We start from the raw sequence: 23,068 nt of genomic DNA, 5'->3' as shown, positions 1-23,068 counted from the left end.
TTAATTTAATTTAATAATTAATATTTTTTTAATGAAACTTTTAGTGAAACGGCCATCGGATACAATATTTATTTTTCTGCTTTTATTCCACTACTAAGGTACAAAAGCGCAAAATGAATTCGCGCTCTTGGTCTATCGAAAAAAATAGACGATTTGCGTTTTTGGATTTCACCGATTTCCAGCAGTAAAAATCGTATAGGTACATTATTGATTACATTATTGATTAGGTCATGAAGTTGACTTTATCATTAATCCACCTTTTAAATTGATCACGATGGTATTGAGCTTTGTTAAACGATCTCCTAATAACGAGTTGTGATTTATTAATTGGCGAGGGCATGGGTATAACTGTTTTTGGTTTTCTTTCGGCATACGAGTTTGAATATATATTTACCTATTGTAATATATACACTATGAGTCTATGACTATTAGCCTAAAATTGTCTAACACGTCGTGACCCGATTTAAAATGTCAAAGAGTCTGGATCTTAGAACCTCGATATAACACAATTATCGTCGTTAGGCGTTTTATTTCAGGCGAAATGCCAAATATTCTATTAAGATTTTACGTTTGAATTGTTCACGTTAGAAAATTAAAATGAGGAATGCATCATAATCGTTTACGGTTTATTCAAACGTATGTGGTTAATTTTTATTTTTAATTCGACTTCACGTTTATTATTATAACAATAAATGTTTTAGGTCTAAAGAACATTGTATTCAAAACTCAAACGCGACCATCTAAGCTGACCATATTAATATCACGGAATAAAACGCACATACATTCAAAGTCAGCAGTTATTGTGTAGGTACCAACTCGTAATTTAAAACGTTTATGTTTTACATTATGAACAACATGTCTTATAAGTTATAACAATGCACCCGTATCGGAGTATCACGTTTAATTCTTTTCAGTTTAAGAATAAAAACATACTTGTAACTGTTGCAAGACTTCGTGTTTGTGAGTTTCGACATATGATCCTATAGCACTAATATCATCGGTGTCATCATCGTCATCGTACACTGAATACTCGTCGAATAGGTTTGGGTCAGTACTACGCTGACAACGCCGACATAGGTTTCCTTGCCTAAAAGATAAATCAATTTTATAAAACATTGGGTACTCAAATAACATTTGAATCTATTGAAATGTGTCATGTGTGGATAGGTATATACAATAATGAATATGGCATACATTTGATACTAATATATAATTACATTTTTATTACATAAAGACTTGAAGAATGCTATACTATACTTAAGCTATACCTACTCTATGATTTAAAAAAATAAGTTCTTCTAGAATGTATTACATCTATAATTTATAATGTAAATACACAATAGTTTGTTTAAAACGGCAAACAAAAGTTGAAAATATAAAAATAAAAATAATAATAATATTTATGATTTGCACTAAACAGTGTTATAAATTGAGAAACTATTAATTGTTATTCATTTAGTATATTTTTTAATTTTTATCTATAAAATTTAAATTTGAATCTATACGACTATACCTATGGTACAGTTTAAGAGTTAGAATCGAATTATTTTTCTAGTAACTAGTATGTAATAAAACATAAATAATAACTAATAACTAGTTTATATTAAATAATCATTAAATTTCTTTCATCCAAAAGTTACCCGTAATGCGTAGGTAGGTATGATTGTTTATTTTTTATTTCCGTGTTGAACCCAGAAATATAGGTAGGTAAATCATTTTTCAAGGATAATCATTAATAAAGAACCGGTAGGTGAATACTGTACCGTCTGTACTTGCACCTATATTATTGTCGAAAACATTTTTTTATTATTTTGTAAATAAACCATTTTTATGTATTTACGAACTTTTCAATAGTAATTTATGTTATAAATCAAAATATTCAATTTTGTCTATGAACATTTTACATAAGTACCTACCTATATAGTCTTAAAATATTTTGTTATTCGATTTAATTTTAAATGTATTAATAGTTTTCGTTGACTATTATTTTATTCAATTGTATATATAACACACTGTGTCTGTTTTAATTTATCTGTTGACCCACCTAATTTCTTCTAAATAGACGATTTGATCTTGGAGCGTTTTCAGTTCTTCGTCTTTTTGTTGCATTACACTCACTTTTTCTTCTAGATTAGTGTTCTCCTATAAATAAAAAATTAAAAAATTGTAAAACCAATCTATTATAATTTAGTATGTAGTGTGTACAACGTATTTCTGTGATGATAGGTAAAATATAATATTGCAGTAACACGTTCATAATCTTTATATATTTATATTGTATTTATTATTAGTATTGTACTATTCCTTTCGCACGACTCATAGTTTTTACCTGTATAAGTAAAGACACGTTTTGTTCTAGTTCAGACACTTTTCTCTGTTCCTTGACTCTTAGATTTTTCGCATGCTCCAATTGTGAAGCAAGTTTAGCATATTCATCTTGATCTTCGATTACAGCTACTCCATTACCATTGCCTTCGCTGACTACGCTGTCGTCTTTTTTCAAATGACCCATGTCGTCGACCAGGTGCTGCAAATCTTCGCAGCGACTTTCCAAACTTTCGATTGTGTCGTATAAACTAAGTATGATAATAATATAATATAATACAATTGAATACCGATCGGTGTTTCATACAAATAAAATTATATTATGCAGAACGCAGATACATTACCTTTTTATTTGTTTTTTGTCATTTATGTTTTCTTGAACGAGCCTCTGGTTATTTCTCTCTAGATCCTGGATACTGATTTCCAGTTGCTCGTAAATACGTAGCCTGGAGTCGTTCACTTCTCTCAGAGCGGCCGTTTGTTTGGTAAGATACTGCCAACATATTAAACAGTCGGTTACGACCAGTTCATATAAATTCAAACCAATAGCTTGTTCGTTGGCCTTTTGAAAGTTTGGCCATTCGGTCAAATTTTCAATAGAATTCATTATGTGCACAAAACGTATATTGTACGTAACAAAATATTTTTTTTAAACCTTAAACACTGATATCGTTTCGATGCACGCGAGGATTAAGACTGATAAAATGCGCCCAGTGACTAACATGCCCGACCTCATGCCGAAAGGTCTCTGGCTGAGCATCCGTTACATCGTTGGAACATTGCCACAGCCCACAGCTATATAAAAATAATGCCTATGGCGTCTTTCAAAACCAGACGAAACACGATTATCGTTGATGATTTAAAATATTAACCAGAAGGTTTGAATTGTTATTTATTTTTTATTTCATCTATTTATTTGTATACACAAGTATACACAACGATTGCAGTACACTATAATTATTTTAAGTCACGTTTAATTAATTAGTAAATGTCAGCGGAAAAAACTCTGGTTTGAGCACCTGTTATTCGTTTGTAAAATTATTGCAAAATATAGAGAACTGATTGATCGATATACATAGCTCTTTTTCTAATGCTATACATATTAAATTTATATTATTAAGCGTTGCATATGGCAACAAAAATGAATGTTAAAATGCATAATTAACTGAAATGAAATATTATTATATGTCATGAACGAAATATGTTACATACAGGATGACAAGTCATTACAATCTATTTTTATTATCAACTAACACATATTATTATTGTAGCCAGACGTGGTCATAATTTGAACTTAGAGACAAAACGCATTCTTTGCGTGTTATGTGCGTATATGCGCTGTGAATAAGAAATAACCCGGGTATTGTCGTTTTTAGGTTACCTACTGTAAAAATGTAAAAGAAACACACGTTTTGAAATTTAAGATTTTTTCACATACCTATTATACATACTTAGTCCTTAAACTATGCATATTATTACGGTTTAATATTTAAATCATTTAATCTATTACCTCAATCTCTTGATTGCGATCTTCCACGACATTTTGTTGTTGTCTCAAGTTTGTTTCCAATTCTTTATTTCTCTCTAGCAGAGTTTTGCCTAGTTCAGCAGCTAGCTGTAAGTCTGCAACACCATATAATCGATTATAAGACGTAAGTTATGAAAGTAATCAATTTACACTATGTTACGTATAATAATAAATAATAATACACTTCATACATTTTTAGTGAACAATAATAACAAAGATTTATGTTTGAATTCAAGATTTCCACTTAGAAATCGAAGAATAATTATATTATTACGTCGAGTACTTACTACAACGCTTCTTTATTAACTTAAATGATTTGTCAAAGACCAAGATTTATTCTAATTATATCGATCGGTCGTGATCTTCGGGAGTAATCATCTCATCCGGTGTTTGTAATAGTGTAATATCTACATAAGAAGGTATTTCGAAAGCGTCGCAATTCCATAGAAGGAAGGTAAGAAGGTTCTTTGGCGAAACTTCGTGATCAAACGGAGAAAATAATTTTTTTTTGATTTTCGTTCCGATTTGGTTTTTACATTGAAAGCTTATTTAACTGGGTTGTTTATCAGGTTAACCTAGATTGTAATACAACTGAATACACGAATTGGTTTTCGTTAAAGCTATATAATATATTATAGCGAAGTTACGTACTCAGCTGGGTTGGTCTTGACAGTAATTCGTATTGCATAAAACGTTACTTTATTTATTTATTTCTTATTTTGTAGCTTTTTGATAATCATCAAAACCGTACAAAAAACATATTATAGGTATACATGTAGATATGTACACTTTCAACCAATTTATTATGACAAAAATAAATTTTTATATTTTATACATAAAACCTACATTGCAGTCGCAATCAGTTCTTTTGAAAGTTAGAAAGACATAAAGGTAGGTATTAAAGATTGAAATGAAATGATATTTAAGGTACCTATCTTATAATAACCACTTATATGGCCATACATTTATAAATGTATTATACCTATGTACCTATAGAATATATATATGAATATACATTTCACAGTTAATATATCATTAATATAGACTACACCATATTATTATGTCAATTTTTGAGTTCAAATACTATTTAATTTTCAATTAGTTATGAAAAGTTGTATAGTCTACTTGTTGGAATCAATGACTCGGAACACATTTTATAATTATCTAATTATTTAATCACTTATAGTTCCAATTTCATCGCATTATTTTAATTAAAAATTATTATTTAAATGCATGATAGAACAAAATATATCATATAATTTTCTATTCAAATTACACATTTTATACTATAATAAAATACGTCTATTGTAAGTGTATACCCATATCAATAAATGAGTAATAATTATATACAAGATTGATTTAATTTAAAATAAGATTTATGATGTGAATTGTACTTATATCAAGAGGTAACCAATTGATTGCACTTTTTTTTATTACTTATCATTAAAAATTGATTATTTACTAAACAAATTAGAACCAAAATAACTTTCTAAAAAAATTATATTTTCATCTATCAGCTTAAACCAATAATTATAATTTAAAATATAATATAGGTATGAGAATTAAATTATTTATTATGTTTAGGTATATTTTTGAAGATTATAATTTTTTTAGAGAAGAAAAGTTTATGATTGATTCATAAGAAACTGATAACATGTAATATATAATTAGTAAGCAAGTCTATAGAACAGTTATTTTAACATCATATTTTTTTTAATCATTCATTAATCATAATATTAATGTAAACACGTAATAAAAACACAAAAATAAGTTTTTTTTAAATTTAAAAAGGTAATAGGTATGTTAAATAAGTAATAAAATAATACTATAAGATCCAAACGATCTGATATATTTTGTCAAATGTGTTTAGTATAATGTTTATACCTTGTGGACCACGAAGACATTCCAACTCGATAGTATAATCCCAGCAGTCCAAAGAAGCTAAATCTGACGTAGAAGTAATATTTTTATCCATATTCGTGATTTTAATGCATATTTTTTTGCATAATAAACGTATTTCACTTCTTTATTTCAAATTATCCATAATTGTGAAATTAGGAATTATAAATGTGTGACCTGGGAAATGTATGCATATATAGGTATATGATATATAAATGTATAGCATTAAGTAGGTAGGTACATTAAGTAAAAAATCTCAAAGTTTTTGTTTTTCACGTCACGTTATGCATACTAATAAACAAATAATATTGTTACTCAACGAACAATAGACATTCAAAAATTGTTTAAAGAATAACTAATTATTATATCGACGGTGTTGTATATATGAAATATAGATACTTTTAATATTCTGAGGTCGGTACATATATTAACCCTAAAGTATAAATACATTAAAAGAAGTTTGATTGATTTGACTTGCTATTTGAATTAATGAATATTAAGTAAAAAATAAAATAAATTATGAAAATTTATGTCTCGAACATTACTCATTTTCAATTGTGAAAATGTCAACTACTGTGAGGAATTTTTGAGAAATATACGATTTTGAATATTTAGTTTAGTCTATTATTTAACTACATTCAATGTTCTTTTAAAGAAACAAAGAAAAATATAGTATTGTGTAATTTTAAACCTTTAATCAGTTTATAATTTTATACATAAACATTTTAATCATTTTATTTTTACATAATTTCTTAATGTACAGTATTTATCTTTTTAAATCAACGTAATGGTAGTTGTTCTAAAATTGAATAGCGTTTATTTTAATCGTTGTAGGAAAGTAAAACATACCATTTTGAGAATATTAATATTTAAATAAAGTTAACAAAATATAAGATAAAAATTAATTTGATAAAAAATAAATTTTAATTGTTATTTACATTTGTTGTATAGTAAACGGTTATCTATGAATAATTAAAATATGTAGATTGTCAATAGTCTACATCTATATTCTATGCAAATATTTATAAAAAAAAAAAATTAAGAATTAAAATATACTTATAATAATATACATATTATGCACAGAAAATTTGATTCAATAAAACACAGCGATAAAAATGGGCGGTGATTCGGTATAAATGACCTAATAACTAGTTAATCAACAAAAATTCGTTTTTTTTAACTCATACTATCAGGTCATACAAGTAAATCGTAATAATTTATTATTTTATTTTTGAAATCAATATATTAAGTTATTATTATTTTATTTTGAAAAATGATTCGATAACATTGAAATATTTTTTGGTTTAATTTTAGTGTAAGTCAGTACTGTTACAAATTTCTATATTTATCGACTAATTTTGTGTTTTATAAAATATTGTAATCGAATGTAAAATTAAGTTTAGAAAAACATATTTTGAATTTAGATACATTATTATTTATTATGCATTTATACTCGTAGATAAATATTTATTGCATAATAAAGAATAATATAAACGCTGATATAATTTCTATTAGATAAAGTCTATAAAAGGATGGAATATAAGCATTTAAATTTTAAATAGATAATAATTTATAAAGAGAAATTATAGGTAATTGATTGATTTATTTTTCAGCGAAGGAAAAGTAATGTTTTGTTATGACCGACCCCGTGTATATTATACCAAAACATGTGCATCACGAATGTATGACACTTGTAAATTAAAATATGTCAAACCTTTATGATACGTCCCATGTAAATACAGATCGTGTAATTGTACAAACATACAGTGTATAATGTACAAATACATGTTAATATTGTGTCTACTTATACGATCAAATGATTATTTGAAAGAATCATAGATACCACCTTCCTTTATACGATTATGTTTGAAGATAAACGAGTATAATAAATAATAATAATATATTCGGCAATTGGATAATGTTAAATTACGCATATAAAGGAGAAGTGCGCTAAAGATTAATCTGTGATATTCGATGTACCAACATGCGGTTGAAACATTATGATATAACAAGTCGTGGATATAATAGAGTAGACGATAATATGGTCATTTTATAGTTATTTCGTACTGAAAATAAGTAATGGCATTTTGATAGATCGATTTACTATTATAATACGTATATTTTCGTATAGAGTGATTTTTCCGTCGACAATGTTAAACTTATAAGTGTGGAGGCTTTGTTGATCAATCACCGTGTTACAGTTTACACCCCGGAAGAGCGGTTTCGACGAAAATCTCGAAATGCCCGCGAAAAAACCAACCACCCCCGCAAAGTTTGAATGTCGTAATGTCGTCGTATGCAATCGTGGCCCGAAAAACGTGAGGTCTCACAGCACGTGTTCAGAAAAACGTCATACCCTTTACGCATTTGATCCGAGCGAATAACGCGTCGTAACGTTGTACTTTACGACCTGTTCGGCGGCCGCGGGTCGAGGAGGAAAAATCGAAAAACGTATCTTATACCGGGCAGAAGCCTTTGCACGCCGCGCGTCGCGCACGGGAAACGTCACCGCGAAAGGTCGGCAAAAAAGAAAAAAATGAAAAAAGAAAAAAAGCGTGCGCACAATGTTTACGAGATTATGTCAACGATAGTACTGTAGTTTAGTGGAGCCGCACGGCAAGTGTGATGCGTTGTACGCAGTTGTCGCGTCGACCGCGGCGAATCATCGGTACAACCGTCGTCGTCTCGATATCGGTACCGCGAGTGTCGGGCGAACGGTCCGGCGTGCACGCGCCAAGAGACTGTTCCGCGGGAGAGCCCGGGCGAGCAGCTCTGGATCGGCAGTTCGTCGGCGGCGGCGGCGGCGGCGGCGCAGGTGTGCGTTGCGTATTAGGCGTACGGAGAGCCTGCTGGTACCTGTAGGCCGGCCGGCCGAGGGGACCGGAGCGCTGGAGTGGCCGAAGCTACTGCGTGCGGACGACCCGCAAACCGGTTGTTACCTGCACCGATCGACGTGGTCGCCGGGCGGCCGGCACACGGTCTCGGCGACTGGAATTTTTCGTCGATCGCATTCCGCGGCGGCACCGTCGTAGTAATCGTCGGTCGTCGTCGTCGTGACGCAGTAATAACAACTAACAACAATATTGTGTTATAACCATGATACGAGAGCTATTAGTACGTCGTGTCGCGCTCTGTACGCGTACGCGCCATGCTGCATTTCGACACGTTTCAAAACAGACGAAAATTTAATACACACACCCATACCGTGTATTAATAATATTATAATTAATAGGTGTAACAATAAAAATGTACGATTAAAAATTGGAAATTACGCCATCCACTTTATCTATCTGTATTGCGATGCTAGAAAATTCCTAAATATTCCATTACTAACGAATTTATCATAATATGATGATGATCTGTGTTGCTATATTATGCCACTGTCGCAACTCGCAGTGTATTCTACAGTGTGATGACATGAATACTCCGAGTGGTTTGCTATAGTGAGCAATAGATATTCCCCGGAGAGCTCAATAGAGTGCGATTAAAATAATTTTGAACAAACCCGGGACATATTCTACTAGTAAAGTATCCTTCGAAGAATTCAAAGTTTTCACTGTATAACAAATTATCTCATAGACATTTATTTAACTTATTCGTATATTATAGTAGGTACTTTTCAAAAAGATAGTTTAAATATTCCTACTAACCGAACATTAAAATCTAGCCAATCTCTTTCACAGGTAAGTTTAAGCTTATTAAATTAAGTTCCAATTCAAATTATTAAATACAATTTATTAAGATAATAATATAGTAGATTAATAGTCTAAATAACTTAAAGTTTCCGTAACATGTAATGTGGACCCGATTGTATAAATATTGTTAATTGTATTTTTTTTCTTTATTTTTTTTATTATATTTCGAAATAATATAATACATATTATTAAGTAATTTACAAAAATGTTTAATTTGTTTTTGTTAGTACTCCAACTTCACCGATAAGATTTCCTCAGTGATGGTTTCGACCATTTTATTGTACTTATTAATGTGATCATTTAGATGATTGATAATAATAAATCATTATTATTATCTACTCTTAAATAAAACAATATATAACCTATACTTAAAAACAAAACAAATAATTGGATTGAAGTTTTTCAATTTGCATTCATAAAATATACTGTCTCTCTATTCTAAATTTGCCCTCTGAGAAAGTTATTTAAACAATAATGTAACGACGTTAAAATTTATAAACTATAAGATAATACCGTAATGGAAAATTTTGGTCTTAACTCTTAATATTATATCATGTAAGTTACGGTCCGATAATTATTTTAGTATAATATGTTAATATCAAGTCTTAGTTCTCTCCTTTCAGATAGATAATCATCATTATAAATATCATATCTAATATCTATAGATACTTCCAATACCCCCTGAATTAAATAACTGAAATATTATGTTTCAAAACCAGCCTTTCTCAAACAACTTAACGGCTTATTTAATATTTGTAAGTTTTAGAGTTAAAATGGCTTAGAGGCTAAAAAATGTACACTAATACTAAATGTGAATGTCAACAATTAAAATGAAAACAAAACAATTCATTTTTAATTCGTAAGTTAATTTGTAGGTAAATATTTTCCAACGTTTAATTAAAAATAAATTTATATCTACACTTGAACTATGTTGAGGTCATTTGTTTTAGTACTATTTTGATAATAATTTTTTTTTTATTTATTAACTATTACACTGCCTTTCATGAACACCTAGGTAAATTAAATGTCATTGCATATATTTACAAAAAATATATAAAAAATGTGTATATTTTTTTAGAAATGATAATTATTAGTAAAAATCTTCTGTTTGAAAGAATCGAACACGAAAAAAATATACATATTATCTCACATTCACGCTGTATACACTTCCGAGGTCCATTCATCGTAATAATATCTCGCGGTCATGTTTGCCGTTAATTGGCTATGCATTAACTGGGCCGCGGGGAAGGGGGAATCTGCCGTGACGCACTTGGGTCCTCGGACGTTACGAAATCGTCTGTAGAGTACATTATAGGTAGTAAGTACGTATATATATTTATGTATATTATACCAGCGGCATGTGTCTCGATTTTCAAGAAAGCTATACGAAATAATATAATAATAAATATTATTGTAAATAATTACGTTTAAAGTACTATGAACTCTCATTTAGCTATACTTGAATGGTGCTTCGACACGTAGACACGTAGAGTTAAACGTACCTATAGAGAGGTAGTTAATATTATTATTATTAACTATATAATAAAATATTTCTGTTATAGGTGAATATGGCTGCGTAGTACCTACATGATGTGGAAGACATAGGATTTGCACGTTTTACTTTTTGTCATATCAGTTATTCATCTATAACTAAATATATACCTAGATATATTTACATATTGCATATTTTATCTATATGACCGTTAAAATAAATATAATTATGTCTTTTTTTTTATATCTTTTTTAAATAATCATTAGGTATGTTTTTTTCTACAACTTGTTTCGTCTGAAAACACAAAAAACCGACTTGATATGAAATAATTTATCATAACTGTCGCAGAATTACAAGAAAACCAGTATGCAGTACTACATATGTATTATATAATGTTGTATTATATTTTGTTAATTGCTAACGCACCAGTCATCAGGTTTTAAATTTTCTAAAATTTAAAAAAAATTATTAAAAGAAATAAAATTATGAATATTATATAATATAAACGTTTCAAATTTCTATTATTAAATGTAACATTAAAGTTTTGATTTTAATCATAACTTTACTTTAGGTATTTGTGTATAATTATTAATGTATACATTATCACGAAACAATTTGACATTGTCAAGTGTCAACCATTTTGTATTTTATTTTCATAATACAAAGCCAGAACGAGTAAATAGTTGAAAAATTAACTAAACTTTATACAGCTGATAGTTCAAATTATTTTGACGTTATTGACAGTACAAATACAAACAGATGGAACAGAATAATAAAATAATAAATTTATAGTTTTTAAAACTACCGTTCTTAGAATATTATATTAGTTCTATATTTCAGTTAAGGTGTTTATAGGTATTTATTTCAAGTATTATTGAGGTGGATAATATTTCATTTGAAAACATTCTAAATATATCCATCGCTATGCAAATTAGAATCACCTCAAGTTTTCCATAGCCATTATTGAAACCTATTCAGTTGTAATATTTCGGAAATATCGGGTATACTTATACTTGTTCACATGTATGTTCTTTAATAATTAACGTCTAGCATGTTTTAATATTCTAATTTCTAATATTTACTATACTTTATTAGATTATCATTAAACATTATTCATTTGAATTAACATCAATCATGATTAGTCGTAACTAATAAATATGTAATAAATATTATAAATTGAAAACGTAGGATACAAACTATATTTTTTAAACTTATTACGTTTCATTGTTACACATATACACGCATATATGTAGTGCATTCTGTGAAGCATTCTAACTTAAAATTAGACGTTTTTGTTTTATTTAGGCCGTGAGATACTAATTATAATACATATATGTGTATAGTGATACAGTGTTATGAATATTTAAACCTTAAGCCTGAATGATACTTAAATACATATAAACACAAATTAAAGGGTGCAGCTGAATGAAATTTAAAATATTTAACACCATATGGTACTGTGGAGATTATTATGTTTTAGAAATAGAGCATACATAGGCGTGGTTAGTATATTTTATACTTATGGCTTTTGTGTATAAGATAGATTTTTCTAGTGAAATTTCAACACTATAAATGTCAAATAAACACATATACCTATCATATATTATGTCATCAAAGACATAGATAATATTGAACAATTTATAGTATGTTATCAAGTAAATGTGTGTATACAATTAAAAATATACTACGCATATTATTTCAGATAAAATAAATACACACGTATATAATATAAATGTATGTTTTGAGAAAATTAAAATTTTTAGGCCTGGCCATCAAGCATTAAACATGCCTATGTCTACATAAAATTATTACTCATCATCAGATATTATTAAATAATTATACAACATGCCTACCTATTTATAGTAGAAATTAAAGCTACGAGTCGAATAATAATACCTAATTATTGATTAATCAAAAATAATAATATATAATATTATAAAGTAGCTTACTAATTAGTTTATAAGTTATAGACTATATGTATATAAAATAACTAAGTATAAAATGTAATCACTACTAATATACTTTCTATATAACTATATTAATCGTGTGTGTAAATTAGTTAGAATTATTAATGTTTAAGTGAAGGGTTGATAATTTTTAAAAAGTTGTATTTATTAACATAGTAAATAAATATAAAATAATTTAGATTATTTATTTGTAGATTTGTAGGTATACTTAGTGGTTACCGATAAGAAATTAATTCTAATGACGGGATTCTTTGATATATTAACATATGATTTGTTTGAAATTAATTAATGATTAATAAAAGACTTGTTAAAGCATAAAATTAATATAAATATTAAATAAGTAACATTTTTGAAAAACGCTATACCAGTAAGGCATAAATACGGTTACAATATTTATCAAAAATTATCTCTTTTTTCTTGTTTATAAAATGCTAAAATTAAATCGATCATGGTGAATAAAACTTGGTTACTTCTATTTAGACAAATTTATAATAATTTAATAGCTAGTTGATTATTAAATCTTGAACAGAAAACGACATTAATAAATTAATTTCACATATTAAAATTATAGTTAAATGTTTTTTTTAACCGTAATATTAATCCGGAAATGTACATTCTTATTTTATATTTTTCACTTCCTATTACCAAACAATGATGCAGGTAACCCTATAATGTACATTCGTTTTTTTATAATTTTATCACGTGTAAAGATGTATTGAAGATTGTTACGGTGGGATTTATATTTACTTAACAAATGGACAGTTGGTATTTTAAATTCTGTAGTATGCCATTTTACATGTCAATTACAATGATTATTGTTTGTTTCATTTTTTATACATCATCGAAAACCTATGATAACTATGAAATTATCGCATAACATTATATAAACTCATGCAAGTATAATAAATATCTTTCAGGTTTTAAAATACAAACAAGAATACCCAGATACCTATTATAATCATATATTCATACACACGGTAATCTATTATCTTTAATCTAGCGATGATTTTTAAAAATGTGTAGCTTATTGCTTATATAATATTTTTATTTTTGTTTTTAACCAGTATTAAAAATATAAGTATATAGTCGTATACAAATAAAAATTCAAGTTTTCTAAAATCTCTCTTACTCTATTTTATACATTAAAATAACTCGAGCTTTGGACTTTCGAACAGCCGTGGTTATTTTTTGAATGGGAAATTATTTCCAGTAAATATAAATTTAAAAAGAATAATAAGTTGCCATACATTCTATTCACACGAAATCATTAATTTTTTTATGTTTAAGACAATAAGCAATATTCAAAACATTACACTAATACGCTATGTTGTCGAAAAACAAATACTCATTATAATTGACAGCATGCATTAGTAAATGCTACAGCTATACAAATGTCGTTTCGTAACGAATCCTAAATATGTAAATAAAACTTAAGAATTATCTGCAGAGTGTGGATGATTTGAAGACACACATAGTCCATTATTTTATAACAAGTCTTGTTTGCAAAGTGCATCGAACTATCGAGATTCCCCCTTGAGCAATTTGCGTATGGAAAGTATTTCTTTTACTTATTGTATAGTCAATATATACACTTAAGTAACAATCATAACCACTTGGTTATTATGATGCACGAAGAAAAATCTCACCCATGAGGCAATACTTTAATAATTATAATAAAAAATGTTGTATTGAATGCTTATATTGTAGATAAAGGTGGCGCACGACTGGGAAATTTTAAGCTATTGTTTCAAAATCAAAATGTGATATATTTGAAAAGTGAAGGTATTCGTGCAAAATATATATTATATATACATATATACGTGTAAAATGTAACAAGAAAATAATTATTAAGATATAGTCTAACCCTAACGAAACAGGAAATCCGAATTTGGAGATAAATATTTTAGTTACATAAGACAAAATATGTATGAAACATTTTATTTGTAAAGTAAATTTATAAATTTATAATATTACATAGTTTTAGTGAAATTAAAAGTCCTTAGCACATAGCATATTTATAAGAAGTTCTTAATAAGAATTTTGTAGTGTAAATAATTTAAATTTATCTAACAGTTTAACATTCTATCATCTAGCTGCTTGAGTGTTATCTTGAATACCGTCTAAGCAGGGAGTAAATATCAGAATTGTAACGACAATACTTAATTATGATTTGATGGTTGGACTACAATCATTGATAATTAGTTATTTTTTCTCGATTATTTCAATCGCTGATTGATGTTTATGTGCATATAAATAGATATACAACATAAATTAATGAAGGTCTAATAGTTATAGTTATACACACGCAACTTTTTAGATATCAATAACAAAGCACATGGTATATATACAATGTATTAATCAGAATACAGATATACAAAGTTCTGAAACCGTCATTTGAATAATATGCTTATTCGCGTTAATGTACTAATTATTGGAGTAATAGGAGTCATAATAGACTTAAGTATATAAGTTTGTATTTCCAAATATCCGTAGATAGAATAAGGGTATTTAAATTTCAAATTGGAAATGGAAATCATACAACCGATAAACCAGAAAAATAATGTTTGATTTTATACATAATTAGCTATATTACCCGACGTTGCCTAGAGATAAATGAAACCTAGATGGGTATTTCACTTTTAGCAGATAGTAATAGGTAACTTGTTTTTTCTTACGTGCATGTAATCAATTGACCAATAACAAACGGTAATAAAGGAATATGTGGTTATGATTTGTATGTTGTTAATAGCGAGTTAATAGCTCTAAAATAACGGATTTATTCTATTATCTAAATCTTCTTCCTTGAATCATCAAAATTGGTTGAGTATTATTAACAATATTTGGTATAAGCCTAAATCTATTACAATTTATCTATTGTTTCCGTTTTGTTTCTGTTAAAATATTTAAAATTATTTTTGTCGAAAGTAGTCAACATTTTTTTTAGTATAGATATAAACTTCAAGTTTATGTATTGCTTCTAATATATAATATCTGTTTAGTCAATTTTATATGTATTGTAGCTTTATTAGTTTACATGAAATAATATGATACAATAAAGAAAATTATAAACAATCATGATAAATATTTTATTGTCTGTAACCTATGGCAACCCTATACACATATATACCTACAATATATACAAACAGATAATCTAATTTCGTAAACTGAAACGAAATGCATGACTGAACCACCCTATAGCGGCATATAGAGCTTGATAGAAGTTGTAAAACAAAATGACAACCCCTCCCTGATTTATAAAAATCTATTGATATAACTTTTATTGAAATCGGTCCAGTAGTTTTTTAGTCTATATTGGACTAAGACTGAGGGAATATTCATTCTTATAAATTATATAGAATATAGATAAGTGTATAAATTTTGGTTTTTAACACACCTTATAGACTAAGAAAATTATACTAGTTAAAAATTTTATGGAAATTAAACAGAATTCATTATCGTAACTTGTATAGTTAAAATACGAACGATAGAAAATTTTATGAAGCATAATACATATAATTTATAACTTAAGAAATAGGAAATTAATTATGCTCGAAGATTGTGCTTGTTTTTATTTGTTTAATTATAATATTTAAAGTTGATTTTTATTTAAGTAAAATAAATTTAAAAAAATAAAACAAGAAATATGTGTGTATACGAACACAAATTTTGCTTTTAGTTTTAAAATATATAGTATTTAAATATTAAAATTAGTAATTTTATCACACCTAAATAGTGATTTATAAGTAAATGTATATGAACTGTATAGATATTATTTTTATACGGTATTACCGTTTATAAAATACTATATTTTATGGATTTCAGATCTGAGTATAATGAGAACTATATATCATATTATTAAGCACCTAATCTATTTAACAAACTTTTTTTAACATAGTAAGTTAGTTGTTGGTCAAATTATTTATTTTTAATTTGTGTTCAATATCAAAGTTTACAAAATCATATCAGATTTATAAACATGTTTTTTTCTTAAAAATATATCTCTGATTTGAGACCAATACTAGGTATTAGTTTTATTGTTGTTATGAATACTATAACTTATAACTATTTATTATTAATAAAAATTACACGTAATTTTTAAGTGAAAAAACGTGATTGTAAAATTGAAATAGAAAAAACCAAGTGGATAGTGAAGGTTTTATTAAATTATCAACTAATATTGTTTGGATGTATTGTAAAATAATTCAATGTTGTTATTCAAATGTCTACTTTTATGTTGAATTAGGTTGTTCGCTTATTGTCAATTTTGAAATAATACTTAGTGTATTATATCCATTATATTTTATTTTTTTTTTAACAAAACTTCTTGATGGCTTCAGCTAGTTTTACACGATTCAATAATTGTTACTTATTGCATGATAAATATAAAATATATTGGTCATGGTTCGTGGGTCATTTGATGATGAATAATAACATGATTGTTTTCAAAACATGCTGGATGAACATCTTACTTAATTTATACATGTATATTGGACTATATCAAAATCAATTACTATAATCAAAATCAAAATAATAAAAATAAGTAAACTAGAAATATAGAATTATGATTAGTTATTAATTATCGTAGGTTAGTAATAAGTACAGCTATTCATTTTCAACAGTGTAATAGGTACAATAGTACAATATATGTGTGTTATATATATATACACGTGTGTGTTATTTCTTATCATTAAATAATATTAATAATTATAGTAATAAAATAAAATTTATTATTTTATTTTTTAAATTGGTGCATCTTTATTTGCAATCAAAATATTGTTTTATTTAAAGTCTGGTTGTTTAATTTTGTGACGCTACTAAATGTATGCTTCATTTATATTGATTTAAATGTTGATAAATTTAATTGTATATATGTGTGTTTTTGCGAATATCAAACATAATTTCTTTACATGTATATTATTTAAGAGTTGATCATTTTATAACCGTTATAAATATAGATGATAGAACTTAATTGACATAAATATATTAGTTAAAAAATATTGAAATTTATTATTAAATATTATATTTTATTATTGTGATCATGGTATTGTAATACGATTTTATTAAATGCAGGTATATTTATTTATTTATTTATTTTGTATATACTATTATTTCGTATGGTGAGTTATAATCAATGTTTAGTTGTATAGACTGTTAAAATTCTTCACGAAGTATAGAAAGTGTAAGTACATGATAGAAGTAGGAAACATGCTTAACCTTCATTCAAGGTTATGGATTGACTTTTTTTGTTCACTTTTACCACACAGGATATGCCATAGACCAACGGATCAATTTAAAGAATCTGGAGATACATTTATGATAGGATTTAAAAAATACAAGTACAATATATAAAACAATGGTATTTCATAATTTTCTTTCGTACATTGTTAAATTAAGAAATGTTTAAAAAAATCTGTACACAAAGGTATTGGAACTAAAATATAGATATGATATATAAAAAAACAACATATTTTTTTTAATTGATGCATCTTGTATTTAACAAAATTGTTAAATGTTACTTGAATCAGTCTATTTAGTTTTCTTATTTTTAGTAAATTATTCGATTTTTTAAGTGTGATTTTTTTGAAACATTTTAGTTTTAGTTTTAAGAAAATTTACTTATATATGATATGATATAATTTATAAATAAATTAAATGCATATTATATTACAAGTATAAAGTATTATTTTTCTAACTAATGTACTCGAAGTCTTGATCACTGTATTTTCAATACCTTTTCTACAATTTTATTATCTACGTAGTAGAGAAAATAATATTTCATAGTGATATAAATTATTATAATTATTAATTACTTAAATGTTCTAAGTAAATGCATAAAAACACACATAATTGTAAGTACTAAAAAAATAAAGAAATTCATTTACAAAAATGTATTATATTATCTAGGAAATTATTATAAGTTTAAACATTACAAAAAACAATTTAGATGTTGAATTATTATTATGGTTTTATTCAAGAACGTACAATATTTTTAATTTATTCAAGTAGTAAACCAATTATATTTAATATATTTTGTATGAGATAGGTACTTCGGGTCTTGGTAATATGTACTAGGTATATAGATCATTTAATAAATAACTATGAACGTTAAAAAATCTACGAATGGTGGTTACTGATTTTATCGTTGTTAGTTTTGATCAAGTTATGTCATAGATTTATTACTTGGCTTATTTTTATTTTTTATTTATACCTTATCTTATATATACATAAACTATATGTTATTCCCTTTGTTGTAATATAAAACTAACAATATTGCATTTGCAATGTTAATAACGAGAAACCGGTTCTCTTGTCAAGGAAGTTAAGGTATACACAAACGTTTGAAAGTAAAAATATAACAACTGGTTTTGATCAGTGAACTCGAAACCGAAGTGAATCACTTAAAGTACCATAAGGCTTACAGAGCTTACACGCTGTGGGTACATATTATTACGATAACATGATGCAATTGATCGAATCCCCAATTTCTAAAAAAACAATTGACATAAAAAAAATGTTGTGCACATCAATGCATGTGTGCAACACTCAATCCAAAAGAATAAAACTCACTAAGATTCAATATCCATGACACAGTTTAAAATACTTTACAGAGTCTGAACGAACGGAAAACGAAACCTTGAAATAAGATAGGAAGATGATCACATTATTGTCATGCATTATTACAATAGAAGTCAAAGAAAGTATCATATAAACATAAGTTTTCAGTTTATATAATTATAAATCGTAGGTCTTAAATTATTAAATATCAATCTAGTATTTTCTAAGCCATTAGATTAGGTGTTAAATTTAAATAAGTCATTTTCTTTTAATAGGCCGATTTATAGTATAATATAATATTTAAGAACATTGGAGAAGGATTTTTTTTATTTAAAGCATTAATGAGGTATGTTAAATTTTATTTGCTGACATTTTTATAACTGTACGTCTGTACCGAGAAAAATATCAAATAATCTCCAAATACGGTACAATTTAAAGCACAGAACTAATAAAATAAAAATACGTTATTTGGAAATCAATTACAAATATCTACAATTTTGTGCTTCAGAAACCAATATAACAAAATGTGTGGTAATTATTGAACTTATTTAAAATGTCGGTACCAGTGTGATATACACAAGCTATACTTTAATAACTTGACTATTATAAGAATATCAGATTTAATACAAGATACTAAAATCTTTAAGGTTTTTATCTTTATTGTAGGTACATAAATTAAGTTTTTGTTAACTAAAAATGTGTACAGAATTAATGAAGGTAGGAAACTATTACATTAAAACTGATGTGAAAGAGCACACGAATATGCAGAATAGTTAACCCGAGTGAATACCACTTTAGTTTACCTGTGGAATAATTGAGAATTCATATTTTTAACGTTCACATTATTAAAGAATTAATGATGCACAATGGGTTATGCAGGATCTTCACCTTTCAATAATAACATTAATAATGGGATAACTGATTATTAAACTCGACATATTTCACCTTTGAATGAGGCAAATTATTTAGTTGGCACAGATTCACATAGTAAGTAACTGTATAAAATTAATTCTTGCGGCACTTTTAAATTAGCCTCGTTCAAGATTAATATCGTGTAGAAAAAATTATCAATGACAATATAAAATATTCAACATAAACAATATTGCAGTATAATTAATTCAAATGCTTCGTATTTTAATACCTATACATAATATTATACAATTTTAAAGTTAATGTTTAATATTTTGAACATTATGATTATTTTGAATAGGCTTGAACGAATAAGTTTTATTAAATCAAAAATCAAACGATATTAGTCCTAACATATAAAGTATATTAAAATAGTTGGTTAAAAGAAATTATTATCGTATAATGTTTTTAATGATATTCAAAACGAAATCATTTAAACTTTGGAATTTAATCTTCAAAGTTTAAAACGTTCATATTCTCGTACGTTATATTATTTCGATATGTCCCAATTAAATAAATTATTGTTTAACTAATGTGTACATAAAGCACATTTATTATTTAAATCGCTGCTAATAGGTATTATACAGAATATATTACTTATCATGTTTTAGATTTTATGAATATATATTTAATTGTTTTGATATAATAATTATTAATTTATGTTTTTTTTTTGCGACTAATACAAAAAAAACTGACTGCCCATGCATTTTACTTGTTAATTTTGTGAGTTTTCACTGCAGGTTCCACAGAAAAAAAAGGAACATTAAAATACATAGTTATCAATACGTAAAAAAGAAACGATTGGACATAATATTGTATTCAATGATAATAATATGACTTTTATTAATCGTGAGCAATTATATTTTTTCAAACTAATTATTGTCTTCCGTTTATGACATAATAGTCTGTTGTATATTAATTATTATAAATGGTCGTATTATGCTTTCCATTTCTCTGGCCCAATAATAAATAAGCGGTATAATATTTTATCAATATTTAATATTGCTCGAATTTAAATAGAAGGGCAGTATTTTATTTATATTCGTATATATAACATATTCCCAAATAACGGTAAAGGAAACCACGCAAAAAAACTTTGACATAAGACAAACGAACCAGTTAGAAACTTCCAAATCGTGTTTAGCCTCAAACAATATTTATGCATTATTATATTTTTTTTAACTTATAGATACATTAGTTAGACCGAAAGTAAAAGTAGTCACGACCGTTTTCACGTATATATATATATACTTATTCATCTTAACGTAAACTTTTCATTGATTCAGGCTTACCGTTTAGAACACAAAACGAATCTTCAAATTCCATGCTGAGACATCGGTGCCGAACTCGTTGCATGATATTATTACTTGTCAAACAGTATAATATAATATGTACTATTATTATATGCTTAATACTAATAATTCAAACACGAACGAAATTCGGTCGTTCAACAAATAGATTTCAATGAGAATATTTAAAATAAATAAAAAAATCACGTGTGTTATTATTATTACATAAAATAAACATCTACCGTTTTGTGCCGACCCTTGCCACGCTGCATCGCGATCAAGACTGAATTTAAACTATTATAAGTATTGATAACCTGGCCACATGCGAGCCCATACGCACGCGATTATGTTCAAGGCAAACGTATAATATTTCATTTATACAACTCGTTTACAGACCTGACCAAGCAATAAAATTATATTATAAAGCAAAAGCCGATCGTCATGAGTTACCTCGTTAAATATTACTTAAGTGCGGACAATTTAATTTTTGATTTTCATTCTATTTTGACATTGAAAATGAAAATGCGGAAAATGCGTGTACTAACAAAAGAAAAATAAATAATTTTCTAAATTGAATACATCAACGAATTTGTACATACGATAAAATCATTAAACATTTTCGGGGAAAAAATTATACTGAAGTTAATTGATTTTTAATACCACTGTAAAATATTTCATGATATGTAATAATTGTAATATGTACTATATGTCTAATGTCTATATATAGTACTACACTATTAAGTCATGTACTAATGTAAACTTATAAATTATAAGTAATAAAAACTTTTTTTTTTTTAAACAAACATGTATTTACAATTTGTAATTTAACAAAACAATAAGTAAATTTGATAATTTTTTTTTTTACAAGGTTTGGAGGCTTGAAAGTAAATGGGACGTCCATTGATACAACTTCAAATATAATAAAAACTTAAAATAATTCAATTAGTTCCATAGGCAGAACAATATTGAAACCTTTTAAGTATTGAAGTTACGTAAATAATGAAAAGTAATACACACACACACACACACACACACACACACACACATATATATGTATGTGTGTATTTTTTATTATAATATTTGTAATTTATCTTATTGCATATCTACTTCATTAGTATTCACTAATAATTATAATTTATATCAGAAATATTTAATTAATAATTATAAAATATTTAAAAACTTAATTTTTGATGGATAATATTTTATAAAAAAACATAAATAATTTATGATGAAATACGTGATGTACAGTAATAGATAATTATGAAGTGTTTCAAAAAATTTATTATTTCTGGGAAAAATTATATTATGTTATTTTAAATAAAATATAAATAGTGAAGTTTAGTATAAGGATATTTTCAAGCTTGCATATAATTATACGTGTAACAGTATGTTTATTACATAACTATGAA

General features: G+C 26.6%; 1 protein-coding gene across 4 annotated transcripts in view; it reads right to left on the bottom strand.

The window, feature by feature from the left end:
* The window catches only part of LOC112593502 (cerebellar degeneration-related protein 2), a 37,132-nt gene that overhangs the window by 2,410 nt on the left and 11,654 nt on the right, over window positions 1-23,068 (bottom strand). For 2 of the 4 annotated variants that reach the window (XM_025337902.1, XM_025337900.1), the window contains exons 2-6: window positions 3,836-3,948; window positions 2,670-2,818; window positions 2,330-2,576; window positions 2,045-2,142; window positions 934-1,087 (exon numbers count right to left, since the gene is read on the bottom strand). In XM_025337902.1, the coding sequence (XP_025193687.1) occupies window positions 934-1,087; window positions 2,045-2,142; window positions 2,330-2,576; window positions 2,670-2,818; window positions 3,836-3,948 (761 nt within the window). Of the gene's footprint in view, window positions 1-933; window positions 1,088-2,044; window positions 2,143-2,329; window positions 2,577-2,669; window positions 2,819-3,835; window positions 3,949-5,737; window positions 5,930-8,108; window positions 8,717-21,662; window positions 21,931-23,068 lie in introns of those variants that run through there. The other 2 variants (XM_025337901.1, XM_025337904.1) reach the window with 2 other exon arrangements.

The sequence above is a fragment of the Melanaphis sacchari genome, unplaced genomic scaffold, assembly GCF_002803265.2.
Source record: "Melanaphis sacchari strain LSU unplaced genomic scaffold, SCAv2.0 Contig20_pilon_pilon, whole genome shotgun sequence".
Classification (NCBI taxonomy): Eukaryota; Metazoa; Arthropoda; class Insecta; order Hemiptera; family Aphididae; genus Melanaphis; species Melanaphis sacchari.
This window is presented reverse-complemented; position numbering and strand designations above follow the sequence as displayed.